This window comes from Polistes dominula, unplaced genomic scaffold, assembly GCF_049000335.1.
Source record: "Polistes dominula isolate Pdom_NZ unplaced genomic scaffold, Pdom_raw_medaka scaffold_35, whole genome shotgun sequence".
Classification (NCBI taxonomy): domain Eukaryota; kingdom Metazoa; phylum Arthropoda; class Insecta; order Hymenoptera; family Vespidae; genus Polistes; species Polistes dominula.
Window position 1 is genome coordinate 3,194,217 of NW_028300968.1, and position 25,657 is coordinate 3,219,873.

Here is a 25,657-nt window from a genome sequence, read left to right on the forward strand (position 1 = left end):
GATTAATATAATTTGATCTCGAAAAACAAGGAGGAAACTCTCCGGAATTGGGGTCGAAAAAAATGATTCAAACCAAAAATAAATTCAATGTAAAAAATGATAATTTGTTGATAAGAATCTTTGAAAGATTCAACCAATAAAAATTTGCGACAGTTGGATTATAATTTAAAAAAAAAATATATGCCGGTGCTATGAAATAAAAGGAAAAACTCAACAAAAAAAAAAATAAAAAAAAGTTTAAATTGTTTCTACGTGACACGAGGTACAATAATAATAATAATAATAATGATAATGATAATAATAATAATAATAATAATAGATGGCGTCGAGTTACGCGAAACACGAATGAGACCCTAGTGTAGTTAACCAGGTGGGGTCTCAACCGTACGACGGTTCGTAGGCAACTGCCATCCCGAAGGCTTCGACGCCAGCAACGCCTCTCCCGCGCTGCCAACAAACGCGAACAAACCGAACAAGATTCAAGAGAGAGAGAGAGATTCACCTACGTATCATCCCTTATACTACCACCACCAACCCTACACCAACAATCTCTTCACTTCACCTATCAAATTCTCAAACCTCGTAGCAAACTCTTGCAGAGGATCGTCTAACAACATTTTTTTTTATTTTTTATTTTTATCCTTCTATTTTTCATTCTCACTTTCTCACACTCTCTCATTTTGATCACTTGGTTTCTTAGATAACAGTATCATTCGATACTCATAAACAATCCAATGATTTCTTCAACCGATTCTACCTCCACTTCAACCTCAACTCAATTTCTTTCTACTTCTTTTCTTTTTCTACCCCATCTTTACAATTTCTTAGCAACTTTCTAACTGGATACCCAAGTAACTTAACTCGTCAAAGACCCTTTTTCTTTTCTTTTCTTGATTTTGTTATTTCTTTATTTCTTTTTTAACTCGTTCCACTTTTCCAATAACATCACGGGTGCGTTTCTTTTTTATCTTTGTTTGTACAAGGTTGTACCGTTTTTGAGATTTGCCAAACGTCCCGACCCAAAAGTACTATCATGAAAAACGATCGCGTATAACCCATCGTACTATTCTCAAGATTAATTCCAGAACCAACCTCTACTCCCACCCCCTCACGTGAATCGAGAAAAAGGGAAAACCGTAGATAGGAAAGTAAACTTTCGGTTTTTTCTCTTATTTTTTGGTTATTTTCCTTGGGTTTCTTTTGAATTACAATTCTTTTTTTTTTGTTTTTTTTTTCTTCTTCTTCTTTCTTTTTTATGACTTCATATGGTAGAAATGTAGATTCTAAATTTTATGGTTTGATTTGTAAGATATTCAATCATATTTAAGTGACATTTATTTGTTGTTGTTGTTAAAAATATCGATCAAAAGGATCTTCTTTCTCATTCGATGAAAAATTTTCTAAATCAAATTTACAAGTTACTTCGATCAATTTCTCACAAGGTTTTATCGATACTGGGGTTTCATTTAATTTTTTAATCTATCAGAAATCAAACTTACGTCATTCTCGTTTATCCTTGTTTTCGTCTAGGTAACTTTTTCAATGCTTAAAGGAGACGAAGTAAAAGTAAATTTCGAAAAAGAGAAATTTATTCGATGTGAAATAAGTCGTGTCGCGATATTTGTCAAAAGTAACTAACGAAAAGAGGAAATATAAAACTTGAAGGAAAAAGAGTGAGAGATACCTACACCTAATCGTTTCCACTCGACTTTCTTAAAGAGATTTCAGTTACGGAAATAACTTGCGAAACAAAATTTTTCTTACGTTCGGTTTTTATTTATTTACACGAAAAAGAGAGGAAGAGAAAAATAACTTTTGCGTTGGATTTTTCATCGTAACCACAACCACCATTTCGGAATTTTTGAATTTTTTCTTCGATTCTGGTTCTATATCTTTTAGATGTATTTTTATTTTGCAAAAAAATAAGCTTATCTTTAAAAAAGAATCATCTTCGATATAGCAAATATGACCTTTGCGTAAAATACTTTTCTTTTTGAAATTGAACATATTTTCTTGGAAAAAAAAATAAATTCTTCTAAAATAAACAGAAACACACAAAAAAGAAAAATAATTCGCGAAGTATTTACATCAGTTTACATAAACGATAACATAATAATAATAATAATAATAATAATAATAATAATAATAATAATAATAATAATAATAATAATAATAATAATAATAAAATATTAATATATTTTATACAATAAAAAAATATTCATCAGAAAAAAATGAACATATTTTCTTGGAAAAAAAGGAATTCTTCTAAGATAAAAAAAATTCCCCTCAAAAAAAAATAATTCGCGAAGTATTTCCATTACTTTAAATAGACGATAACATAATAATAATAAAATATTTATATTTATATAATAAAAAAATAATATTCATCAAAAAAAGAAAAAAAAGTTTTTATTGCATCACGTACGTTGTTAAATATGAAACATTCGTTAAAAAATATTGTTCTAATATATGGTAGAAAAAAGGGTTACAAAACCTTTTTTTTTTTTTTTTAAATTTAATCACAGAAATAAGTAAAAACGTGTACGATAATGATGATGTAACTCGTTCATTGCAAATATATACTTACGCTTAAAATTCATAAGTATGCTCGGAAAACTCGACCTACTTTTTCCTTTTGTTGCCTTTATGCTTTTCTCAAATCCCACCTCAACCCTTTTTTTCACCACCATCGTCTAACGAAATAGTTTTAAAAAGGTATACTACATGTATGCAAGACATCTTTTTCTCCTTCTAACTCTTACATTTCCGCTTGATTGCATTATTTGGTCAAACATTCAACAAACGGTTAACCAGATTCAAGAAAGTGGTTCTGAAAACATAATTCAAATACGATAAGGACGTACGCTTTGTGCAATTCGATTTGTTCGATCTATTACTACTACCAGATAATCCTACATTTTTATTTTTTTCTTAGTTTTTTTTATTTCCAATCATCGAATTCACGACACGATTCGTTCTCCTTAACGATTTGTAATCAATCCGAGCTTTTGTCAAATTGCTACGAACCTTTTTTCTTCTTTTTTTTCTTTCTCTTACGTTAAGATCAGAATTTTCGAACTACTTGAAAGTCTTCGTAACGAAAACCTTTTCACGTACTTTTCCCTTTTTTTTTGTTTTATTCTTTATTCCCCAAAGGTTCGACAGGGTCGTCGCGAAATACGGTCATATCGTGAAGAAGATAATAAATCGTATTGCCCGAGAAGACGATTTACAAAAGAAAAAAAAAGAAAAAGAAGTATAGGGAATTGATTTTCTGTCCTATAGGTACGTCTCGTACCTAAGTTAAAATGAAAAAAAAAAATCAAATATTCAAATATTCTATTCGAATCGTTTCATCGAATGTTAATATTTATGATCTATATAAAAGAAAAAATATTCATTTAATGGAAAAATATTACGTTTAACATTTTATCGATGATATAAATTGCGAGTTTTTTTTTTTTTTTTAAAGCAATTCAATTTAAAAAGAAATAAAGAAAAGTATTGAGAGAAATTTTACAAGAAGCAAATTCGAATCTCAAATTTAAAACTAATTCATCATTTTCATCATTTAATTTCATTCTACTTGGTTTAATTTAATAGTCGGTGGTAAGAAACAAACCCTTCGTTCGGTTAGATCGTTTCTCTTATCAAACGATCATTTCGATCAGTTAAGGTAAGAAATAAACTTCGTTAAGTGGGAAATGAACGAGGGAGGAGAAAAGATAGTAAACTTAAATTTAACAAACTACGGAAATTTGTCAACGTTTAACATAGAGAAATTCAAAATCAATGTCACAAAGTTTAAGCTGGAAAATTAAAGACTTTTGTTATTACTAAAAGTATCCTAAAGTTAAATAATAATTATTAATCATTTTCAATGTTTTAATTTTCTATCGAATTTACAAAAATAATTCTAATTCAGTTTGAATAGTTCTAATTCAGTTTGAATATAGTCATATTACAAAAATTATATTTATGTGTATGCATTTTAAAATAACATATTGACAGTCACGTCTATGAATCCCAAGGACTTTTTAATAGATCCACGTTTTCTATTTTTTTTTCTTTTCAAATTAATTTATTATTTCTTCTCTTTTTACCATTATTTTCACGAACATAATTGTTATTACTAAAAGTATCCTAAAGTTAAATAATAATTATTAAACATTTCCAATGTTTTACTTTTCTATCGAATTTACAAAAATAATTATTCACAATTTTTCTACGTGAATTCAAACCTTCATACAGGTAGATCATACAGGTAGGAATAAAATTAATCGGATTAGTAGAAAAAAAAAGAGAAAAAAATATTGAATAATGAATGCAATGAATTCAAGTGTTGTTTACATTTTCCACTTCTTACATAATTAATATGTATCATCATAACGTGTAACACGATTTTTCGTATCATATTTTTCATTATTTATTATCAAATTATAATTTTCTCTCCCTCTCTTTTATTTTTTATATCGTCACGTAATATTAATTATAAATTACTAACGTGATTACTCGTTGCGAATTAAAACTGCTTAACGAACTTCTATTTTAATTCGAATGTATTTTAAAGAATATGCACGAAAAAAATACATTTTTAAAATATACAATCATTTATAAGAAATCCCCATAGAAACTATCATCCCTTCTTTTTTTTATAGGTGACATGACACGGCAAATTTTTATATGACACGTCATAAGTTATCAAAGTATATTGAAAAAAAAAAATGAAATTTCGATCGTTCATTCATCCAAAGTATTATAGAAAATATTATGTAAGATTTTGTATACTGAAATGGTTAAACCCTATGGGTATTGGATCTTTTTTTTTTTTTATGAAGAACCATCAAACAACATTTCATGTCACTTGCAAGTATCAAAAAAAAAAAAAAAGAAAAGAAACATATATCAAATAAAATCTTTTTTTCAAGTACTTTTGATATTTTGAAATATCAAATAACCAACCCTTAATTTATATGTCATTTCTGAGTATTTTTATCCACCCAATGACTTTTCAGTAGGCGTAGAAAGGATTTTAATGATCTTCTTTCTCATTTCCTTCCTCATTACCGACGGATATGTCTACCTCTATTTCACTTCAATTATGAATGAAACTACATTAAAAGACTTTAATTTGATAATGTTTTGTCATTACAAATGAATTGATATGCAGTGAGTAAGCAATGTCACTTTAGAAATTTGTGAATAGCTTATAGTATAAATAAATCCGCCTACTTAATTCAATAATTTTCTAATGTTAATGTATAAACAATTTCAATGGTTTATTTATGTAACAGGTAGTACGTGACGTAACTTTGAATAAACTGTTGCAATAAAGAAGTATTTAAAACTACAGCATATTTTCTTTTTATTTATCGTTTAATAATACAATAAAAAATATTATTTGCTTTCGTAAAAAAATTGAAATTGTCAGATGTTTAATTTTTTTTTTTTCAATGGTTATTAGATGACACAATAAAAGAGTTTAAGCTTTGAATATGGTATAATCTCTTGACTACCTTTCGTAGTAATAAAAAACGTTTTAAAGCAATCGATATTTTAATGCATAAACACGTTTTTATCATCGTCCAAAAATATTACCCTCCATTAATCTCTCCAATATATCTGAACAAGTTGATTTATCAAACTAACGAGCTTTTTACGTATTGTCAAATTAAATATAATTGAGGGTTATAATTTCTCTCTGTTGGTTTTTTATTATTTTCCAAGCTTGGTAATTAAAATGAGATTTCTCACTGATTTAAAAAGAATTAAAAAATTTGAATAACCATATGGAGAAATGAGCTTTTGGTATTAGCTCAAATAATAATTATAATTACGAATATAATAAATAATAAATAATACAATTAAAAATAAATATAAAATTAGTAATGAAAGTTAAAAAATTTGATAAATAATCATCCTAGTGACTTTTCAAGTAGGAAGCTTTTTTTAGCCGAACATCTATGAGAAGTTAAACGAAAGCATTCGAAAGTTTTATCAGCATGGTCGGTAAAACAGAACGTAAGAAAAGTAAAGCTTTTATCACCAAATGGGACACCTTGAACTAAGGAAAAAAGCCATGTTTCGTGAGAAACCTGTTATCAACTCTACCTTACCAACGGAGATAAAATGTCATCGCTAAATTTCTTCGAACGAAAATGATTTATATCGTACACGTACAAAGTGTCAAAAGAAAATTAGAATTCCCAACTGTTGATAAATATTTACAGGCGCGTAATGTTATAATAATTCAAAAATAAACTTTAACAAATGGTTTTATACCAGAAATTTTACATCACAATTTTAAACCTAATAAAATATGTGACTTAAATGTTTAATTTGCAAAAGTACTTAGATTGTTTAAAACAAAGTTTCCTTACATTAATAAAATGTTATATAAAGTATACTAATTGACGATGGATCATGATCATAATTAGAGTAAAATTACAGCTAAGTATTCGTAATGACGATGTTCTACCTTTTGTACTGACGAACTAGGTCTTCGTTAATTAGTATACTCGTTAGTCCATTATCATACCAATCGATAATCTTTTCTTAAACGATATAGATAGTTACTTTTTTTCTTCTTCCTTTATTATTATTTTTTTTTTTAAATCAGGCCAAAGCGCGATGCGCACATTTACGTAAAGAGAATACTTAATCCTTTGCTTCATAAAGTAAATCATTAAGCGTAAAAAAGTTCCTGGTTATATATAATATAAAAATGATAATAAGAAAAAGCAAAGGTTTCGTCGGCAAGAATTTTTAAATTATCGATCAAACTTATGGTAAAAAATAAAGAAAATAAAATAAGAATATTAGATTCGTGTTGTAAAACTTTGATTAAACCTTAAATCAATTGTTCCTGTATTTTATGTTAAACAAAAGCATATTTTATATAAAGCAAAATTGAAACTAGTTAAAAATTGAGTATTGTATTTATCGATCTACAATATAATACGCATTGACGTGAAAATGTTAACAAACCATGAAATTATATTCACGAGTTTATCAAACTAACTTTATTTTCGAATAAACTTTTCTAATAGATTGATGTTACTCTAACATATGTTAGAAAACCTCGTTCCAAACTTATCTTAACTATATTGAATTTTTATTTTATTTTATTTTATTTGATATATTCGGGACAGTACAAAGAAAAAAAGCAGAAAAGAAAAGAAAGAAAGTTTGGAAAAAGTAGATAAAGTATTATACATTTTACCTCTTCTTCTTTATTGCAAAAAAAAAGAAAAAAAGAAGGAATTTCTTGATTTTGTTATCGACATTTTACGATTTAAATAGAATACGTGAAATAGAAAATTAATGTTAGTTTAACCGGTTATCTTTATTTTCAATTATCGAGATAAACATTTATGTAACACGTGCATCCAAACTTTGTAGAATTAAATTTCAACGAGATATCAGTTTCATCGTTTATCGAAGAATTATGAAAATGATACGTGATGATAAATTATGCGAACGATGGTAACTTAAAATGGTTTTTTTTTTTTTTTTTTTTTTTTTGATACATCGCCAAAATGCATGTTTATCTTCTGTACGAGATGCAAGTTATTGACAAGATAATTTCCTGAGATGTTTTCTTATTTTTTTTTTTTTTATATACTTTTCGTAAAATGTAAAATATATTTTACTTTTAGTAGTTTCACGTTGTATGGAAATGTACTCACAACGTTTTTACTTGGAAAATGCGAATGACGAGTTACAATTTATTTGAAAAACACGCACACACTTTATTCTTGCATTATATTCAATGTAAAACAACTTTCTTCCATTTCTTAAGAAACTAGACGCTATAAAAATAAAAATATATATTATAAATCTATAAAACCTTGAGTGCTTCACTGCATTTTACAGCTTTTTTTTTTAATGGTGTCTACACTTTTTACATCAAATAAAATGTAAGCGCAAAATTAATTTTATTTTTTTTTTATAATCAACTCCATTATCTTTCGTATAATTGAATGTTCAGAATAAAAAAAGTGTACTCACGTGGACAGGTACTTAACGTAATCCGCTTATTACGATTTGCCACTTACCTGAAATAAATAAAATACACAGGATTTTTATAAATTATAATCTTTTTCTCGATAATTAAAATCCTCTCTCTCTCTCTCTCTCTCTCTCTTTCTCTGTTACGTTATACGAATATTTAATTTATAAATTAATTACAAGACGTATAATAAATACGATTGCACCTTATTAAAACAATAGAATTTCATTTTACGACTGGTAATTGTAATCCTAACAGAGAATATATTTCATACTTAAAATAAATGTAAATTAATATGAGTATAATTTAAATAGATAAATAGATACAAGTTTGAATATAATTTTAGTATTATTTGTTATCGATAATTGGAATAATAAATTTCATAAATAATTATAAAATATACATTTGTATAAATTTTTTGGTTCATAATTATTGGCACATTTTAAAATGAAAGTAAAAATTCTGTTTGACGTTAGATTTAATAGATTAAATACACGAAATAAAAAAAAAATAAAAAATGTAGATAAAACTTTAATAGTTCGAAATAGCCTATTCCAATCTAATAAAGTAGGTCAACCGATAATACGAGATCCGATACACCCCCATTAATATAAGTATTAAGTATACCACCCAAAAATCTGTCTCATCTTGTGTTCTTCAGTTTGAATATGGTCATAATACAAAATTTATATGTATGTGTATGCATTTTAAAATAATATATTGACAGTCACGTCTATGAATCCCAAGGACTTTTTAATAGATCCACGTTTTCTATTTTTTTGTCTTTTCAAGTTAATTTATTATTTCTTCTCTTTGTACTATTATTTTCACGAACATAACGATGATAAAGTGAGTTATTACAATCGATTCAACTTATCTCCGACTTCTGTAAAATAGTACACGTTTATTACACATAGACATACATATATATTTAGTATAGTGCATCATTGCGGTACATATTTTTTCAAAGGAAGAAATGAATGTCAAGGTTTCCTTTTCAAAAGAAGTCTACTCGAGTTTACGATTGAAATGTTATACATACTGATATTTACAAAAAAAAGGAAAATGTTTTACGTCATAGTAAAAGGGAGAGATGAATGTAATCCTAAATGAAATGAATTCAATGTTCTTAAAGTAATAGCTTCTTTTACAGGATAACAAAAATTCTTTATCAAGTATTAAAAAGCTTATCTAAAATAAATTTTCTTATTTAAATTTTAACAAGATAAAATACTTTTAATTTTCACTTGCTATTAATCGTAAAAATAATATGCACAAGAGTATAGAAGAGTATCTTTCTTGTATTTAACTAACTCTTAACATTGAATTATCTCACCTTCTGTTACGAAAGTAATTTAGAAAGTAGTATGAAGGGTGGAAAAATCGTTGCAATTAATTATAAAATATGCTAGAAGTTAATTATAATTATCTATTTATTTCTTCTTTACTGAAATTACTTGTTTACTGAAAAGTTATTGCACGATTGAAATTAAAATATGATAAATACTATATATATACTGGAATTATAATTACGAAAAAGTAATTTAAAAGATTGATTTATAAAACATTCTGAAATATTAATTAATTAAAAAAAAAAAATGCACAATGATACTTGTACATTTTCATAATGCAGATTATCTAGCGAACATTTAATAAATATTTATTTCTCTTATAAGATAAACTCATTAATAATATTAACAAGTCATATACATTTAACAAGAAAAAAAAAGATAGAAAGACAAGGACTCTCTTGATCTGTAATATTTATTTTTTGCAAAATAACGATAGGATACCTGACGATGAAAAAACAAAATTCCATAAAAAAAAATAATAATAAAAAAAAAATATGTACATTGTTCTATTGCACGCAATATAATTATAAAATATATATATAGTTTATTAAATTTAAATTAAATTAAATATAAATTAAATTAAACGTATTTAATTTAATATATATATATACTAATTACGATATAAAAATTTAAATAAAATAATGTAATAATTATCGACAAATAATTATTATAAATATAATAATATACCTTTCGTCCAATCTGAAAGATGACCTAGATAAATCGCTCCAAGCACTCATACTTCGACTTCTTCTTCTGCATGACGTCTGGGGTACGATTAATCTCGAACTACTTCGTCTTCTCGTAGAGGCCAAATTATCGGTTTGAAAATAAACCTTAGGGGAGTGAGTTTTTTGTTGAGCATTAGGTGGTGTCGAAGTTGGCGTAACCGCGGTTGAAGTATGCAATTCTGGTAAAGCTTCATAATCCCATCCACGGGCTCCCATTTCGAGCAAGGGTACCGTCGATGACGCGTTAGCACCCGGAAGCGGGTCCCGAGGCTTTTTACGTTTCCTCAATAAACCAATTATTTGTCCTATCTTTGATTCGTTAGAAAAAGATCTGTTCGATCTAAACGTTTCCTCGTCATCTTTATTTTGATTTTGATTTTGATTTTGATTTTGATTTTGATTTTTATCAATTTTTCTCGTTAATTTCACTTTGCTCTCCTCGTTCGATAACCCCGTGACAGATATCTCGATCTTAGGCGGTCCTCTCTTATGTTTATCCAATTTGTTCTTTGATCCTGGCATCGATTACTGCATCGATCGCACGTAGCGCTTCCTTTCATGATGAAACTCCCTCGGAACTTCGAGCTTTTTTTTTCTTTTTTTCACCGAGTACTTGCTTTTCCTACCCCTTTTCTACTTTTTTATCTTTACGTTTTATCGCGATTTTTTTTTACTTGTATTATCTTATTTGTTTCTTTATTTCTTATCTTTTTTCTTAGAATATTTCTATTTTTAGAATAGTGTTTAAGAAAATAGTTTTCGAATGATAGAACGAGAGGGTAAAAAGAACGAGTGACAATGACGTATTATTCCTTTTCACCTAACTCACATTCGTTCTATTCCAATTTGCATAAAAATTAGATTTATACCTACTACCCCTCCTAACAAGGAAATTTTCAATTTGTTGAAATAACTCTGATCGATCATTCGCACGAGATAAACCGAGAAATAAGGTGCTAACTCTATCTCATTTATATTTATTATACTTACTACGTATAAAGGTAAAACTATATTTAAAGTATTATTAATGTGTCTCGTTGATTTTTATTTTTCTTCCGTTCGTTTAAAAAAAAAAAAAATTATTGAAGCTTTTAACACATTCATGAAATCCTTTTACAATCTGAATAATAATCTCGTACGTGTTAAAACTATCCAATCGAATTTCTTCTTACGTTTACTGAAAAGACGTGTAAAAGTCGACATCAAATTTCAAACCCTCGTTCCTTGGATTTTACAAACTTTTTAAACTCAAATACGATTTTTTTTTTTCAACAAGAATATTTTATATAATGGGCACGTAACAAACTAACACACCACGATGCCCTAATTCAACAATAACTATCTTCAATATTAACTAGATTTAACATTGTAACTATTTTGTAAGAAAGTATGCAAAATGTTTGAACAATTTAACATTAAATACTTTGATTAATAATAAAAACAATTAGAGTTGTTAACAAATCTTGCGCAATTATTAAAAAAACGAGTAGATTATCTTGCAACAGCTGACATATACGCGTTAAATAATTTATCTACAAAAATCCTATTATTAATATCGAACGTTTAAACAACTTTTCATTTCTTTTTTTTTTTTCAAATCATTTATTCTCGAGAAATATATTCACAACTTGTCACCAACACGTTCGGATCTATCAAAGATTAGAAAAATATTTGTTATTCAACGTTATCATCAGGTTCCTATTAAAATTCGCGCGTGTTTCTTTTTTGGATGACTAGGAACAATGTGGTGTGTTGGTTGTACGCGCGCGCACGTACATACCACTTCTAAACACTATTATAGAGATCATTTTGTAAAGGGGATCATGGCGGTTCAGAAATACAAAATTTACTGATTACTTGCCTCAAAAAATTGATGATCTTACTCCGGTTTTCTTTTTTATTTTTTTTTTCAACGATCCGCACGATACGTCAACAACGAGAAAACTGAGAGAAAACGAGTAATTCGCTTCGTAGTTTTCCACGACTGACCTGGATACGTCATAAAATGCTTTGCTTGTGGGAGTAAGAGAAAAGAGTGAAGGTCACGGTCAACCGGTAGCAAAAACTACTTTCGACGTTCTTACCGTACTTTAACAACTATAAATTATACTTAACTTCTCCGATAACATGGATGCAACACCAATGTTTGCTGCTAACACATTTTTTTTTTTGCTACACGCACGCTCACGCGATTTGATTCTTACGCAGATCACTACTACTACTACCACCACCACTACCACCACGTTACTTGAAAACGTTCATTCATACTTGAGCCGTGGGCATGCTCAACGTCCCACCCTAACCATTTGACTCCCACAAACTGACTTTAATTACTTTCCCTGAATAATAATAGTAATAATAATAACAACAATTGATAGTAATGTTATTAATAGTATCAACAATAATTCACAACGATCAATGCTGATTTGAAAAAAGGTTTGCTCTATATATCTATATATATGTGTGTGTGTGTGTGTATTAGGTATATGAAGATGTCCCAGTTAACAGCGTGCCTTGATTCTTTTTTTCTGTGTCACTGCATTACGAATAAAAATCATTTGACGATTTATACTCCAAACTGATTGTACAAAAAAAACCCTTCATTTCTACATTTCTGATCGATTAATCAAGAAAAATAATTCTCATAGGATGAGACACGTAATAAGAAAATAAAAGTAAATTTTATAAATAATATTATATTATTCTTTCGATTAACCTAATATAGGGTACTCAAGTTAATATCTTCTCTCCCTAAGTGTCATTCGTCCCTTTCGTCATTAGAACTATGATAAGAAAAGGAATTCTTCCTTCTAAAACACTCACAGTCACGAGATAGGTAAAGGGCGGAAGCCAGCTAAAAGCTTTGGATCGAAACAACGCCGAATACTTTGACAGTGAAATTCACACGAAAATACAAAGAGAAAGGGTGATAGGAGTAGAAAGGGAGGAAATAAGGGAGAGTGAGAGTATATATAATTTCGTGAACAAGGAAATAAAAGTACTCAATTGATTTCCAATTGACTGAAGGTATTTGGAAATGGCCGAATTCGATTCTAACGTTTTGGCCCTACCAAAAAAAAAAAAAAAAAACAATTATTATGCACTAAAAAAAAGACGTTGTTTGTTCTTTTCCTCGAGTGTGTGAAAATTTTGACCAATAATAAGTCGTGTTCCTAGATGGCTGCTTGCTTTTCTCATACCACCAACACCAATACCACCAACAAAACCACCACCAACACTACCACGAGAGTTGTCTGACTCGCTGTCCCGTACTGCGGTACATTGTAGAGCTTTTCTCTCGTGGTTGAATCTCGTCTCCCGCGCACACCACCCCTCCTACCATTCTCATCTACCCTACCCTTCTCCTCCCTTCCCTACCCTTCATTTTGCTCTCTTTTTTCTTCTTACCAAGAGATCCTTCTCTCTTTCTATCGTTATATATATGTATATAGCTATCTCTGACTATCTTTCTATCTCACCTAACAAACTCACACTAACGTAAGATCATCACGCACACTTGCATCCACTTATATTGCACGTGGCGCCGCCGTTGTCAAGGCGATTGCGCCACGGAAACGAATAAAAGCCATCCCTTTTCAGGTTATTGTTTTTCTTCTTCTTATATACACCTTCATACCTATATATTTCATACTTGTACCTTCATACTTGTATATTTCTAATCTCAATTTGCGAATACAATCGTTGATCATTTTTTTTCCACCCCCTACCCCAGCTGAAAATTAATGTGATTTGTTTCTTTTATTCTTAAGTGAAAAGGGGACAAAATTTGTCTATTCTGTTACATGTATAATTGATTTATAATATGATAATAAATGTTTGTAAATTATTTGTATATTTCAATAAATTGATGATGTCTTTTAAGATACTCTATCAGATAACGTAATGTTACATGAAGCTCACGAGATGAATGGATGGCTGAAATGTATCATCGATTCTATGCAGTGCAAACGGAAACTCGGTTGGTGAGCTTGCGCTTTAGAAATCTAGGAATAGCGCTTAAAGTTACCCAATTTGATCAATCATATCTGAAAATATCCGAACTATTGAGAGATAAAATCATCCCAAGTAAAGGAGGATCATGACATTTTTCTTATTTCTTGTAACACGATCAGTTTGAACCATCAACTAGGTGGTTTTCGAATCGAAGGTATAAAAAACTTTGACCTCTTATTCTCAAATAAATACGAATACCATTTGAATGAATTTGATTCATTATGATAATGTAATCACATGTTGAATTATCTTTAATATATTAATATTTAATTATATAATTTAATATATATAATAATGTAATTATTATTATAAAATTATAATTATTTTTAATAATTAAGTATAAATGTATCTAACATTGTTTGAATAATGAATTTATATTTTATTTATTTTTTGTTTTTTTATATTGTATTTTATATAATTATTATTATTTATAATAACTTATATTATAAATAATATTTATATTAATTTATATTATTTATAATATATAATTATTATTATATAATTATCATTATTTTTAATAATTAAGTATAAATGTATCTAACATTGTTTGATTTTTTATAATGAATTTATATTTTAATAATTTGTTTTTTTTTTTAAATCGTACTCATTAACAATTAATATTATTTACATTTTTTATTCTAAAACAATACGAAATAATTCGCCTAATGAATCCAACCACAAATGGTATTCTCCCTATCCTTTTTTTGAATTCAATTTTGAATTATCAATTATCAATTATCAATTATTCCCATGAATTATTACGAACAATGTTTCGAAAAGTAGGCATTACGAATAAAATAATAATCCAATTGAAAATAATGCGTAGGAAAAAGCTTAAATTCCTTTTTTTTTCTTCCTCTATCGTGAATATTTCATTCGTATTTTGTGGAAAGGTGAATTAAGGGAGAAATTGCTGAGATAAATTTTGCAATTTTTTTTCATGTACCATTGGCTCCCTTGATCGTTCATCTTTTTTTTCTTCTCTCAATCTCACCCATACATACACACACATTTCCCAAGAGAAGATACATATGTTTTTCCCATACGTGTGAGACCATTCTCATGAATAAGAAAAAATTCGTGCATGCAAAAATGACGAGAAGGGTGAAGGTCGTCCAAGTACACGAATATAAAAAATAAATAAAAAGGGAAACATTTCATGTAAAAAAAAAAAATGTTTAAAATATGTTTATTATGGTCCTAGTATTATGGGAAAGCATCGATATTGTGATGCATAAAATAAAATAAGATTTTTCCTTGTGAATCCCTTTTCTCATATTGCATGCTCACATGTATCCTCTCATCCCCATAACTATGCGAAATAATGGACAATGGCGTTCGCATGTTCTCTCATGTATGATGAAGAGATAGAACGAATGAGAACGTGTAGTAGAGGACCAACGCCGAGCAAATTCCAACGGGAAAGCTTGAAAGCACAGAGAAAGCTCGAGTGAGTATGATATGCCGTACTCTGTCGATAAAGCAGTGGCTACAATGAACAGTTCATTTGAAATGACCCTAAAAGCTCGAGTTAGATGATGCCCTATCGCATAACTGTACCATATATGTTACATACGAGGCCTTTTCATAGAACATTGGAATGTGTTCTGGCTGATTTATCAACCAAACCATCATCCATTAAGTTTCATAGTTTCATCCAAAGATATAAAATGAATCCTTTTGGTTCATAGGCGGCGCGCTTGTTGTCTTCGGAATTATAAAAAACAAAATATATTTCAATATTATATAGGATTTAACACTAAATTACAGGATATTAATCGATTTGACTCGTTTATGATTTTATTGATGTATGTATATTTAGAAAAACTTAAATAATATTTAGTCAAAATTATAGGGTAGTTTTTAATAGAGTTATTAAATGTATTTACCTCTTCCCAACCCTTTCTCAGTTCAAAAAATCCTAATGTGCTATACTTATAATATAATATAATATACCTATATATAATTCAAATAATCCTAATATGTAACCTATGTTGATGGTTGTGTAATATTATTTCATTTACAAAAAAAAAAAAACAACTAAAGCTATCCGAAACCATGTGAAATAATTCATTTGTTTGTTTTATTTTTCTTTTTCACAGCGGTGTAAATCAAATTTATCATGCGAGAGCACGCGTCACTAAATTAAATTTACAAAAATCTGACGTAAAAGAAAGAAAAATGAATTCAAAAAAACGTGTGCAAATTACACGTGTGAGAAGTGAAACCTTCAAAAATATAACATAAGTTTCGAGAGCATGAGACGAATGCACAGTTTCAAAAGTAAGATAATGGTAGGATTTATTTATTTTAATATTATTACCATATATATCAAAGGGAACCGGTATGGTCTCTGGATGGAATAGCTAATAAAAAGTACACTTTTCCAAATTCAAGCAATAAAAATGGAATGCTGAATGCGATAGTTATAAATAGACACCAAAATCGTAGGATGTTTATCAAAGGAAATATAATTCGTCAGAAATTAAGTAAATATAAATAATCCTTTTTTGGAAACTGAGGTATACAATTTTTTTTGTTAAGATGGTTTTCAATGTCCCGTTTTCATCTACATTCTTGCGCTGCTAACAAACATTTTAGGATAGACGAAATAAAGACGTTACGAAAAACATATGGAAAATACTGCTGGATTGAATGAAGGTTCTGGTAAAATGCAATGAGAGATCTAATAGAGATATTCTCTAGAAATGTTTTTTTAATTCTATAGCATACTCTCGTCTAAATAAAGATCTGAACAACGAAAAATCTAAAAAAATGCATTGAATCGTATCGCTCTCTCAGCTTATCGAACTGTGTACACTACGAGTCTCAAATTTCAGCCCCGTGGTAAGCTCCACCGATTCACGCTGGGCGTTCAACATCTTGAAAATTTTTTTATTTTATTGAAAAATTAGTATAAGTTTCGTAAATACACAAATATTATAATTAATAATATAATTTTCTTATATGCATGGGTCAGTACATGTCTTTGGATATTTTTTCCAAAAACATATAAAAATCAAATTTAAGAGACATATTTTGTCTGTATGAATTAAGTATATTTTATTAAAAAGAAAAAGAAAAATATGACAATAATTAACTTGCTTTTGAATGGAATTTGTCAATTGCTCCTAATGTATTCTACAGTGTTGTCTAATTCTTTTTCTCTGATGTATCTTGTAATTATTCTTTTTTGTAAAATATTTCAGATAATACAATTATTATATATTCTATGTATTTCATAATTATTAATTATAATATTTGCGAAATAAGGAATTTAATACTAATTTTTCAATAAAATAGAAACATTTTGAAATAGAAAAGATATAACACGTTTTATAAAATATCATGTGTGCAGATCACACGTGTTGGAAGTGAAACCTTCAAAAAACTAAGTTTCGAGAGAATGAGACGAATGCACAGTTTCAAGAGTAAGATAATTGTTGGGTTTATTTATTATAATATTATTATTATAATATTGTTACCACATTCAAAAATTATTTGTCTCGTTACTACGATAATACCCTACGAAAAGTTCGTAGGTTATTTCCGAAAAGTTCGTAGGGTATTTCCGATAAGTTCGTAGGGTATTTCTGAAAAGTTCGTAGGTCCGTTATAACGAGACATGATCAAGTGCACGCGTACTTTGCTAAAATTCAAAGTCAATTTTCTTGAAAACAAAACCTCAAACGAAAAATATTTATTCTATATTTTCGATTTATTTTTTCATGTAGAATCGACCTTTATTTGAAATAGATGAAACTAATTCGTTTAAAAAAAAAAGTTACAAAGGACATGAGAGAAAGAGTAATTTAACCGTAAAAAAGGGTGGACCTTTTCCATACCCAACAAATCGTTCATTTTCCAACCTACATTTCATTGATCTTCTACTAGCTACGATTTTAATTATAGGATTAAATTTATTGAATAATTGTCGACCCGTTTGTGATTAATCGTATCAGTTGTATCGATCATTCTGATAAAAGAAAAAAATAAATAAATTGAAATACTATTGAATTTTATTTTCACTCAAAAGGTTTGAAAAACGATCAAGAGGGATTTCATTAATAAAAAAAGAAATTTCAATTTAACCTTATTCCCAATGTTCAAAATTATTCTAGATAAAAAGAAAAAGTGAATTTCAATTTCATGTTTATAAAGTTTTCATTTGAAAGAATACTTTTAATCCACGTGAAATATCTTGATATGCGTTACTTTTGTTTCAATAATTTGTGAAAGAAAAATCATAACTGATAATCCTTAAAAAGCATTCATTTCAATGAATATTTATATTGCAAATAAAATGAAATATGATGCTCATAAGAGGTACCATTAAAGAAAGCATTTCATTCGGGTAATTTGAGACAACCCCTACGAGAACATTAATGTGATAAAAAAGAAAAAAAAAGAAATGATATTACGATGATGCCTAGAAAAGTGAGTATAATGATATCACGCAAACGCGTCGGAGTGATTACTATTGCGAGAATTGCTAGGAATACCTACCCTGTAAAAAAAGAAAAAAATAAACAAAACAAAAAACAGATGGTGGTCTGAAACGCACTATGATATTAAATGCATTTAACGTAATTGTATTAAAATAAGATAAGGAATTTTTGTATTTTAGTATTTCTAATTATGATTAATAAAATAACGCACGCTAATGGGTTATCATAGTATAATGGATTATTCATTTAAAAAATACTTTTTTAAACAAATTATCATACAAATTTGTCGAACACAGGTGAATGTAATCGAAATCGAGTAGAAGTATCTTTTAACGATATTCATTGCACATCTCATTGACACAAAATACTTAATACTTGACATGATTTTTTAACGTGTCACTCAAGCGAAGCCGATGGAAATGCATCAGGGTGCTCGTTAGTACGGGTAGTTATAGGACAAGTACGAGAATTGTCCTACGTTGCCTAAATCTACGAGTCGTTGTTAGTCTGGTACGTGATTAAACGAAGTCCCGTTTTTTTCTTAGAACGAACAGAAATATATCGTGGTTTCAATGTTGGTCGAATTTTAACACAAACAAGTCTTAAACGTGTATTAGAAGAATAATAGAAACTCGATATTTAACACTAAAACCTATCAAGTACAGTATACATACTTCAAGTATACATATATATTAGGGCGGGTCAAAAAAAATCAATTATTTTTTTTTTTTTTACAAGTGCCACGGAAAAATGGGTTGTTAGACACCTTAAAAAAATTCTCACCAAATATGAGCTCTTAATTTTAATAGGAAGATCCTCCGCATCGCAGTTTTTTATTTTTTTCTCAGTTCAATAGAATAAAATAAATACCTCATCATTAATTGATTGTACAGAAAAATGTTCTAAAAGAATTTTGTAGGAAATTTAATGCTCTACAAAAAAGGTATCTTATATTTTTTCCGTAAACCGCATCATTTGAATGATATTGAAGATTGAAGTTTGATTATTTTAAGACAAATTTCATTTTTGTTTATGAATTTGATAACTGACCACCGATTACATCCGATCGTGAAAAATTGGCATGGGAGACGTTGATTGGCTTCCTTTCTCGTAAAATCGAAAAATCTCAAGCATCAACGATTACGACGCAACGTTGCTAAATTTGTTATCGAGGTTCTAACTTTCGATTAAAAACCAAAGGGCAAACAAAAAAATTTGGTAGCACCGCGTCTGACCACCGATTACATCCGGTCGTGAAAAATTGGCACCACGTTTGTGTCATGAGAAATAGGATTTTTATTATTTTACGCAATACAGATTTTAAGATTTTTCGATTTTACGAGAAAGGAAGCCAATCAACGTCTCCCATGCCAATTTTTCACGACCGGATGTAATCGGTGGTTAGTTATAAAATTCATAAACAAAAATGAAATTTGTCTAAAAATAATCAAACTTCAATCTTCAATATCATTCAAATGGTAAGGTTTACGGAAAAAATATAAGATACCTTTTTTGTAGAGCATTCAATTTCCTACAAAATTCTTTTAGAACATTTTTCTGTACAATCCAGAAATAATGAGGTATGAATTTTAATCTATTAGACTGAAAAAAAAAATAAAAAATTGCTATGCGGAGGATCTTCCTATTAAAATTAAGAGCTCATATTTGGTGAGAATTTTTTTAAGGTGTCTAGCAACCCATTTTTCCGTGGCACTTGTAAAAAAAAAAATAATTGATTTTTTTGACCCACCCTAATATATATACATATATATATATATATATATATATACGTCTGATAGGTTTAGCGTTAATAAAGTAATATGAGAAACAAGTATACAATCTTAAATAAAATGAATAACCAAATAAAAAATAATTAACAATAATAATTATATAAATAATTAATAACAAATCACATCTCTGAGTTTTTTGTTAGGCACTAACATAATCTTCAATTTCGATAATGTAATAAGAAAAAAACTATTTGTTCGAGATAATTACTTTAGCTAGGAGATACACGAATACAATGATTTGCTCTTCTGTATATGACTAGCTGGATATCCATACTCTCATTTCCGTTTCCTTTACAAAGGGTCGATGAAAAGAGTTCTGTTAGGAACGTTATAGACTTTTCCGTCTGCTGAAACTCTCTGACAATCAGTGTATCTAGAAACGTTAAGAGCACGAAGCATTTCAACGAGGTAAAAAGAAGAAAAAAAAAAAGAACACGAGAAGAGAGACACAATCCGTTAGGTAAACCCTGATCTTAGGCTAGCTTTTCTTGAAGGGAGTCTAAGACACATGGCCCTTTTACCCTTTTCTTTTATTTTTTTTTTCTTATTGTTCTCTGTCTCTTTCTCTTTAAAGCTACTTTTCAAATGACAAAAATAGAAAGACCCGCTCGATATTAATTGTGTCAAGTGTGGATCCTTGACTCGTGCACGAAATAAGACAATGCCTTCAAAGTTAGATCCCTTTTACCTAGTTACACATAATATTCATACAAGAAATACATTTTTCTATCAACGTAATTACGTAAAACTAATCGACGAAATATTCGTAACACTGCTGTACAATTTTGAATCAATTATATATATGTATACAAATTTTTAAAAGAAGAAACATATTTTAAAATTATTAATATTATTTCGTAAGATTGTATAAATTAGTATATATATATATAAATTTTAAATCTTCTTTTCCCTACCTATTCCCTACTACTTGTTGTTGGTATAATTTAAGTACTTTTTGTTCGATAAGATATTCAACGTTAAGAAAACAAGGGTCGAATGAGAAGCAAATCATTATAAATACATACATATATATGTAAATTATATTTGAATAAAACAAAAAAATTCGTAGGGGGTGGAAAATGAATACGAAATATATTGACAATAAAAATATATAAAAAGTTCTAAGTTCACAAGAGAAACTTTTGCATTAATACGTTAGACATTAGGAAGGTTAAAACAATTGCAAAGTATCTCAGCACAATGTAACACGTGCATTTACATAGTTGCAACAAGAAACAAAGAGATAAAGAGAGTTCTTTTCCTTCTACCAGGTTTTCTATTTCTTTTTTTTCTTTACTTTTTTTATAAAACGTGCGATTCTAAAAAAAACTGTCGTTCAAGTTTAACACGCGAACGAAACGATAACAGTGAAAATACTTTGTTAAAGAATTAAGGATAAGCACGTGAAATATAAAAAGAAAAAAAAAGAAAAAAACATATCGAAGAAGACCATAACTTTTGATATCTATGGTTATTTTTATCGGTATTGAAGTCGTTTCTTTCGAATGAACTGTTTTGAATGAAAGAAGTAAAAAAAAATATAAAAAAATATTAACACCAGACTTCAAAAAAATTCCACGTCGTATTATGAGAAAGTATTAAACGTATGGGAAATTTTTCTATAGTCCTATTGTTAAAAAAAATGTTAAAAATATAAGTCGTACCATTAAAAATAAAAAATCTTTTATAAAATATCAATACAAGTACAAAATTAGGTGTATCGAACTTTAAATCTATACGCATTGGTATAGAAACCCTGACGTAACTCTGACAAAACATATGCTCTTATACTATAAATCCAATTTATCATAAAAGATTTTATTTTTAATAATAAAGTTTGAATGAAATGAAATGAAATATTCAAATTTTCGTCTAGTATGATCTACAATTCATTTTCTGTTGTTTACTATTTCAAATTACTTGCGTTGAACTATTTGACTTGATACCGTTCTTCACCTTTCAACCATGCAACGTTTGTGATTAGTATAACGATAGTTGAAACCATTCGTAGTTTTTAATCGAAATGACATTATTTACTGAAATGAATATAAGTAATTTTATTTTATTAGTATTAACATAATTAATAAAAGATTTATACGTGATTTGGAATTTATGAAAAAGATACGAAGGTATAATTTGGAAATCAATAAATGGATACGATGATCATGAACAATTTTACCAACGAATTATCCTAGAATGTACTACAGATAATGTTGATTTATCAGCATAATACAAGATCGATATGTACTTCAGTTTAATTGTGGTTTCAACCGGTATCTGATTAGTCTTTTCACTTCAGTATGTTCAAGCAAATAAACCGCCAGACAACCCTACAAGGGACAATCTAAACTGTCATTCTATATTTTCTCCTAAACCCTATTGCTCCTCTTTACAAATACATTTGTCTGATCGGGAAAGATGATAATTATTTTGATTGACATAATTCTATCTTCTCTGAGTTAATTTAATCTCTTCTTAAACTTCTATTTTCGTTTTTTGTTTTTTTAAAAATTCGTCTGCTAACGATAGAATAAAAAATTTGAGTAATAAAATGAAAAAAAATCTATGCATAGCTTTTTTTTTTCTTTGAGTATCTTTTTTACTCACCCTTTTAACGGATTTGAATCATTTATTTACTAACACGCCTACGCACTCTTATTCAATGCTACTAAAAGAGAACGCGTAGTTTTGCCTTTTTATCTCTTCAATAAACAGCTCGTGATTTTTTTGTTTTTTTTTTCTGAACAGGTTTCCCATCAATTTTACTAATCATTCTCACGTTGTTTGACCTTATTGATCTGACGGGAACGACTAATTCAGCGTGACTAGGCCATTGACTGATTTTTTTTATTTATATATACATATAAGTTTCACTTTAAAAATTTCATTTCAAAAAAAGAATTTTTACCAAATTCGAAAACACAATTATTCGTTCAATCATGCTACTTAAAAATGAATGTATTATTGACCGAATAGTTTAAAGTTCATCGTCGAAGAAAAAGAAGAAGAAGAAGAAGAAACCTTTTTCTTGTCATTCTAACATTTCATCATATCATGCTATTTTATCGATCTATTTGAAGAATAAATAAATGATGTGTAGTTTCATATTCAAAATCGATTATTTTTTTCGAGACTCGTTCGTAATTCGTTTTTGACTTTAAATTTTCTTAATTCTTTCACGAATATAATAGTGAGGTTTAAGTTTAACATATGTACAAATATGTTAAAGAAATTTTCTTCAAAAATAAAATATTCTTCAAGATTCAAGATATAAAAATAATTTAAGATAGCAAATAACAACTAAAAAAAAATAATATAAAAACTATGTAAAATCAAATCTTTATCGAATGATTTCTTAATTAAAATAATTCAATAAATCTACAACATAAAAATCTAGCTATCACAAAAAAAAAGAGAGAGGAATGCTAGGAATAAATATTTAAAAAAATATGTATATGTATAAATAATTATTTACCCACCGTTGTCCGTCGTCGTTGAAAGCATAATCACCCAGGATAAGATCACGAAGACGATATCTGGGTGGCAGGATGAGTGGCAGACAAGGATCCGGTTCGTTCATCGTGTTAGACATCCGTTCAGTATTCAAAATTTCTTTAGAAATGTTTGAATTTTTCGTGTACCCCCCGTCCTGTCGGGGGAAGTACGAAATAAAATATTCGCGTATGCCACAGTGATCGATTTTTTTTTTATTTCTAGTCTTTATTGTTATTTCACGTTATTATAAAACAAAATAATAATAATAATAATAATAATAATAAATAATATTAATACCGATCTAACGATTGGACGAACGTTTAACACTTATTACATAAAACGTTTGCACTATGATAAATAATTGAATTATTATGATTAAGTGATGATTAAATAAACACTATAACTTAGGTTAGTAACGAGAGAACAAAAATAACAAGCACGTTCTTCTCTCGACGGTTTGTTGTGTTCTGTGTTCTAAAACGCGTGCCAAGGGTGCAAACTGATGGCCACGTTTGACGTTTTAACGCGCAAGCGCACAAATCTTTTATTTTTTACCTCCCCCAAGGCCCGATTATTTCCTTCATAAACGTTTTCCGTCTATCCTTCAGTCTGCTGGATGTCTACTACCTTATTCTTTACCGATGACATAACTTTTATAATGAGAACCAACTAACTACTATAACTAATTTGTTTTTTTTACACAACCTTTTTTCATTTTTTTTTTTTAACTTACAACTCCTAGTAATTAGATTTATTTATGCAAGGTTACACCCCCAACTTATTCTTTCTTCTCGATCGTTTTTTTTTTATTATAATACTAATTTATCTCTAAAAATGAATAGCAAATGAAATTTTATGAATAAGATAATGAATGACTTAAATAAAGATATATTTTAAGATATTCATTTATAAGAAAAAAGAAAAAAGAAATATGGATGAAAAATATACTTCAATAGTTTCTATCATTCTTTAATTAAAATCATTCATATATATATATATATATATATATTAATCTCAATATCGTTTTAAATGAAATGTTATATAAGCACAATTACCATTAATATGTTATTTATCTATTATCTTTTTAAATTACTGCGGTCAGTATTTTCATCTTTCGAGTTTGTAATTTTAATTCTATAAATGAGAATCTTCTCTACTATTTATTGTAAAAATATATATATTTATTTTTACCCTGACACAGTTAAAAATATAAAAATACGAATACTCGTTAAATTTGTGTTTAACCTTTCAATTTATTATTAAAAATCATAATTGACACATCGGATTATTGGAATTATTTTCTTAAGTGTAATGAAGTTATATTACTCGGTTAATCGTTTTTTCCTCTCCTGTGACATTTGAAAAGATCGTTTGGTACGTTTCTTTTAGATTATAAATGAAATAATCGAACGATATTGTGGGAAAAAAAATAAAAAAAATAAAAGATACGTGGTTTACAATTTTTTTTCTATCAAACGAAATTGATACGTTTGATATTATTCGATTGATGGGATTATAATTCGACTCGATTCAAGGTTAATAATCGTATATAAGATTTACATATAATATAGTATATCTCGATAAAAGCTTTCTCGTGCTATTTTTATTCTAGCACTCATGTGCTAGTATTTATTTAGTAACTACGCGAATACCACGAAACCACACATCGAGTACATCTTCGCGTGTTCTTCAAGAAAAAGCAAAAGACAAAGATGGATATATCCTAGTATACATCTCTCACGAGAGATTAAATAAATAATAAAGTATTGACCTCAATCGTGAAAGATTAATAAATAAATAATCGGTAAGTAAGGTCTAA

The 25,657-nt window shown here is 28.2% G+C and overlaps 1 protein-coding gene across 2 annotated transcripts in view; it reads right to left on the bottom strand.

Moving 5' to 3' along the window:
- Positions 1-13,385, bottom strand: part of SLO2 (slowpoke 2) — a 103,392-nt gene extending 90,007 nt beyond the window's left edge. The window contains exon 1 of one of the 2 annotated variants that reach the window (XM_015327841.2): positions 10,051-13,385. In XM_015327841.2, coding sequence (XP_015183327.2) covers positions 10,051-10,613 — 563 coding nt within the window. In that variant the 5' untranslated portion in view covers positions 10,614-13,385. The remainder of the gene's footprint in view (positions 1-10,050) is intronic. The other variant, XM_015327844.2, reaches the window with a different exon arrangement.
- Between the last annotated feature and the right edge of the window lie 12,272 nt (positions 13,386-25,657).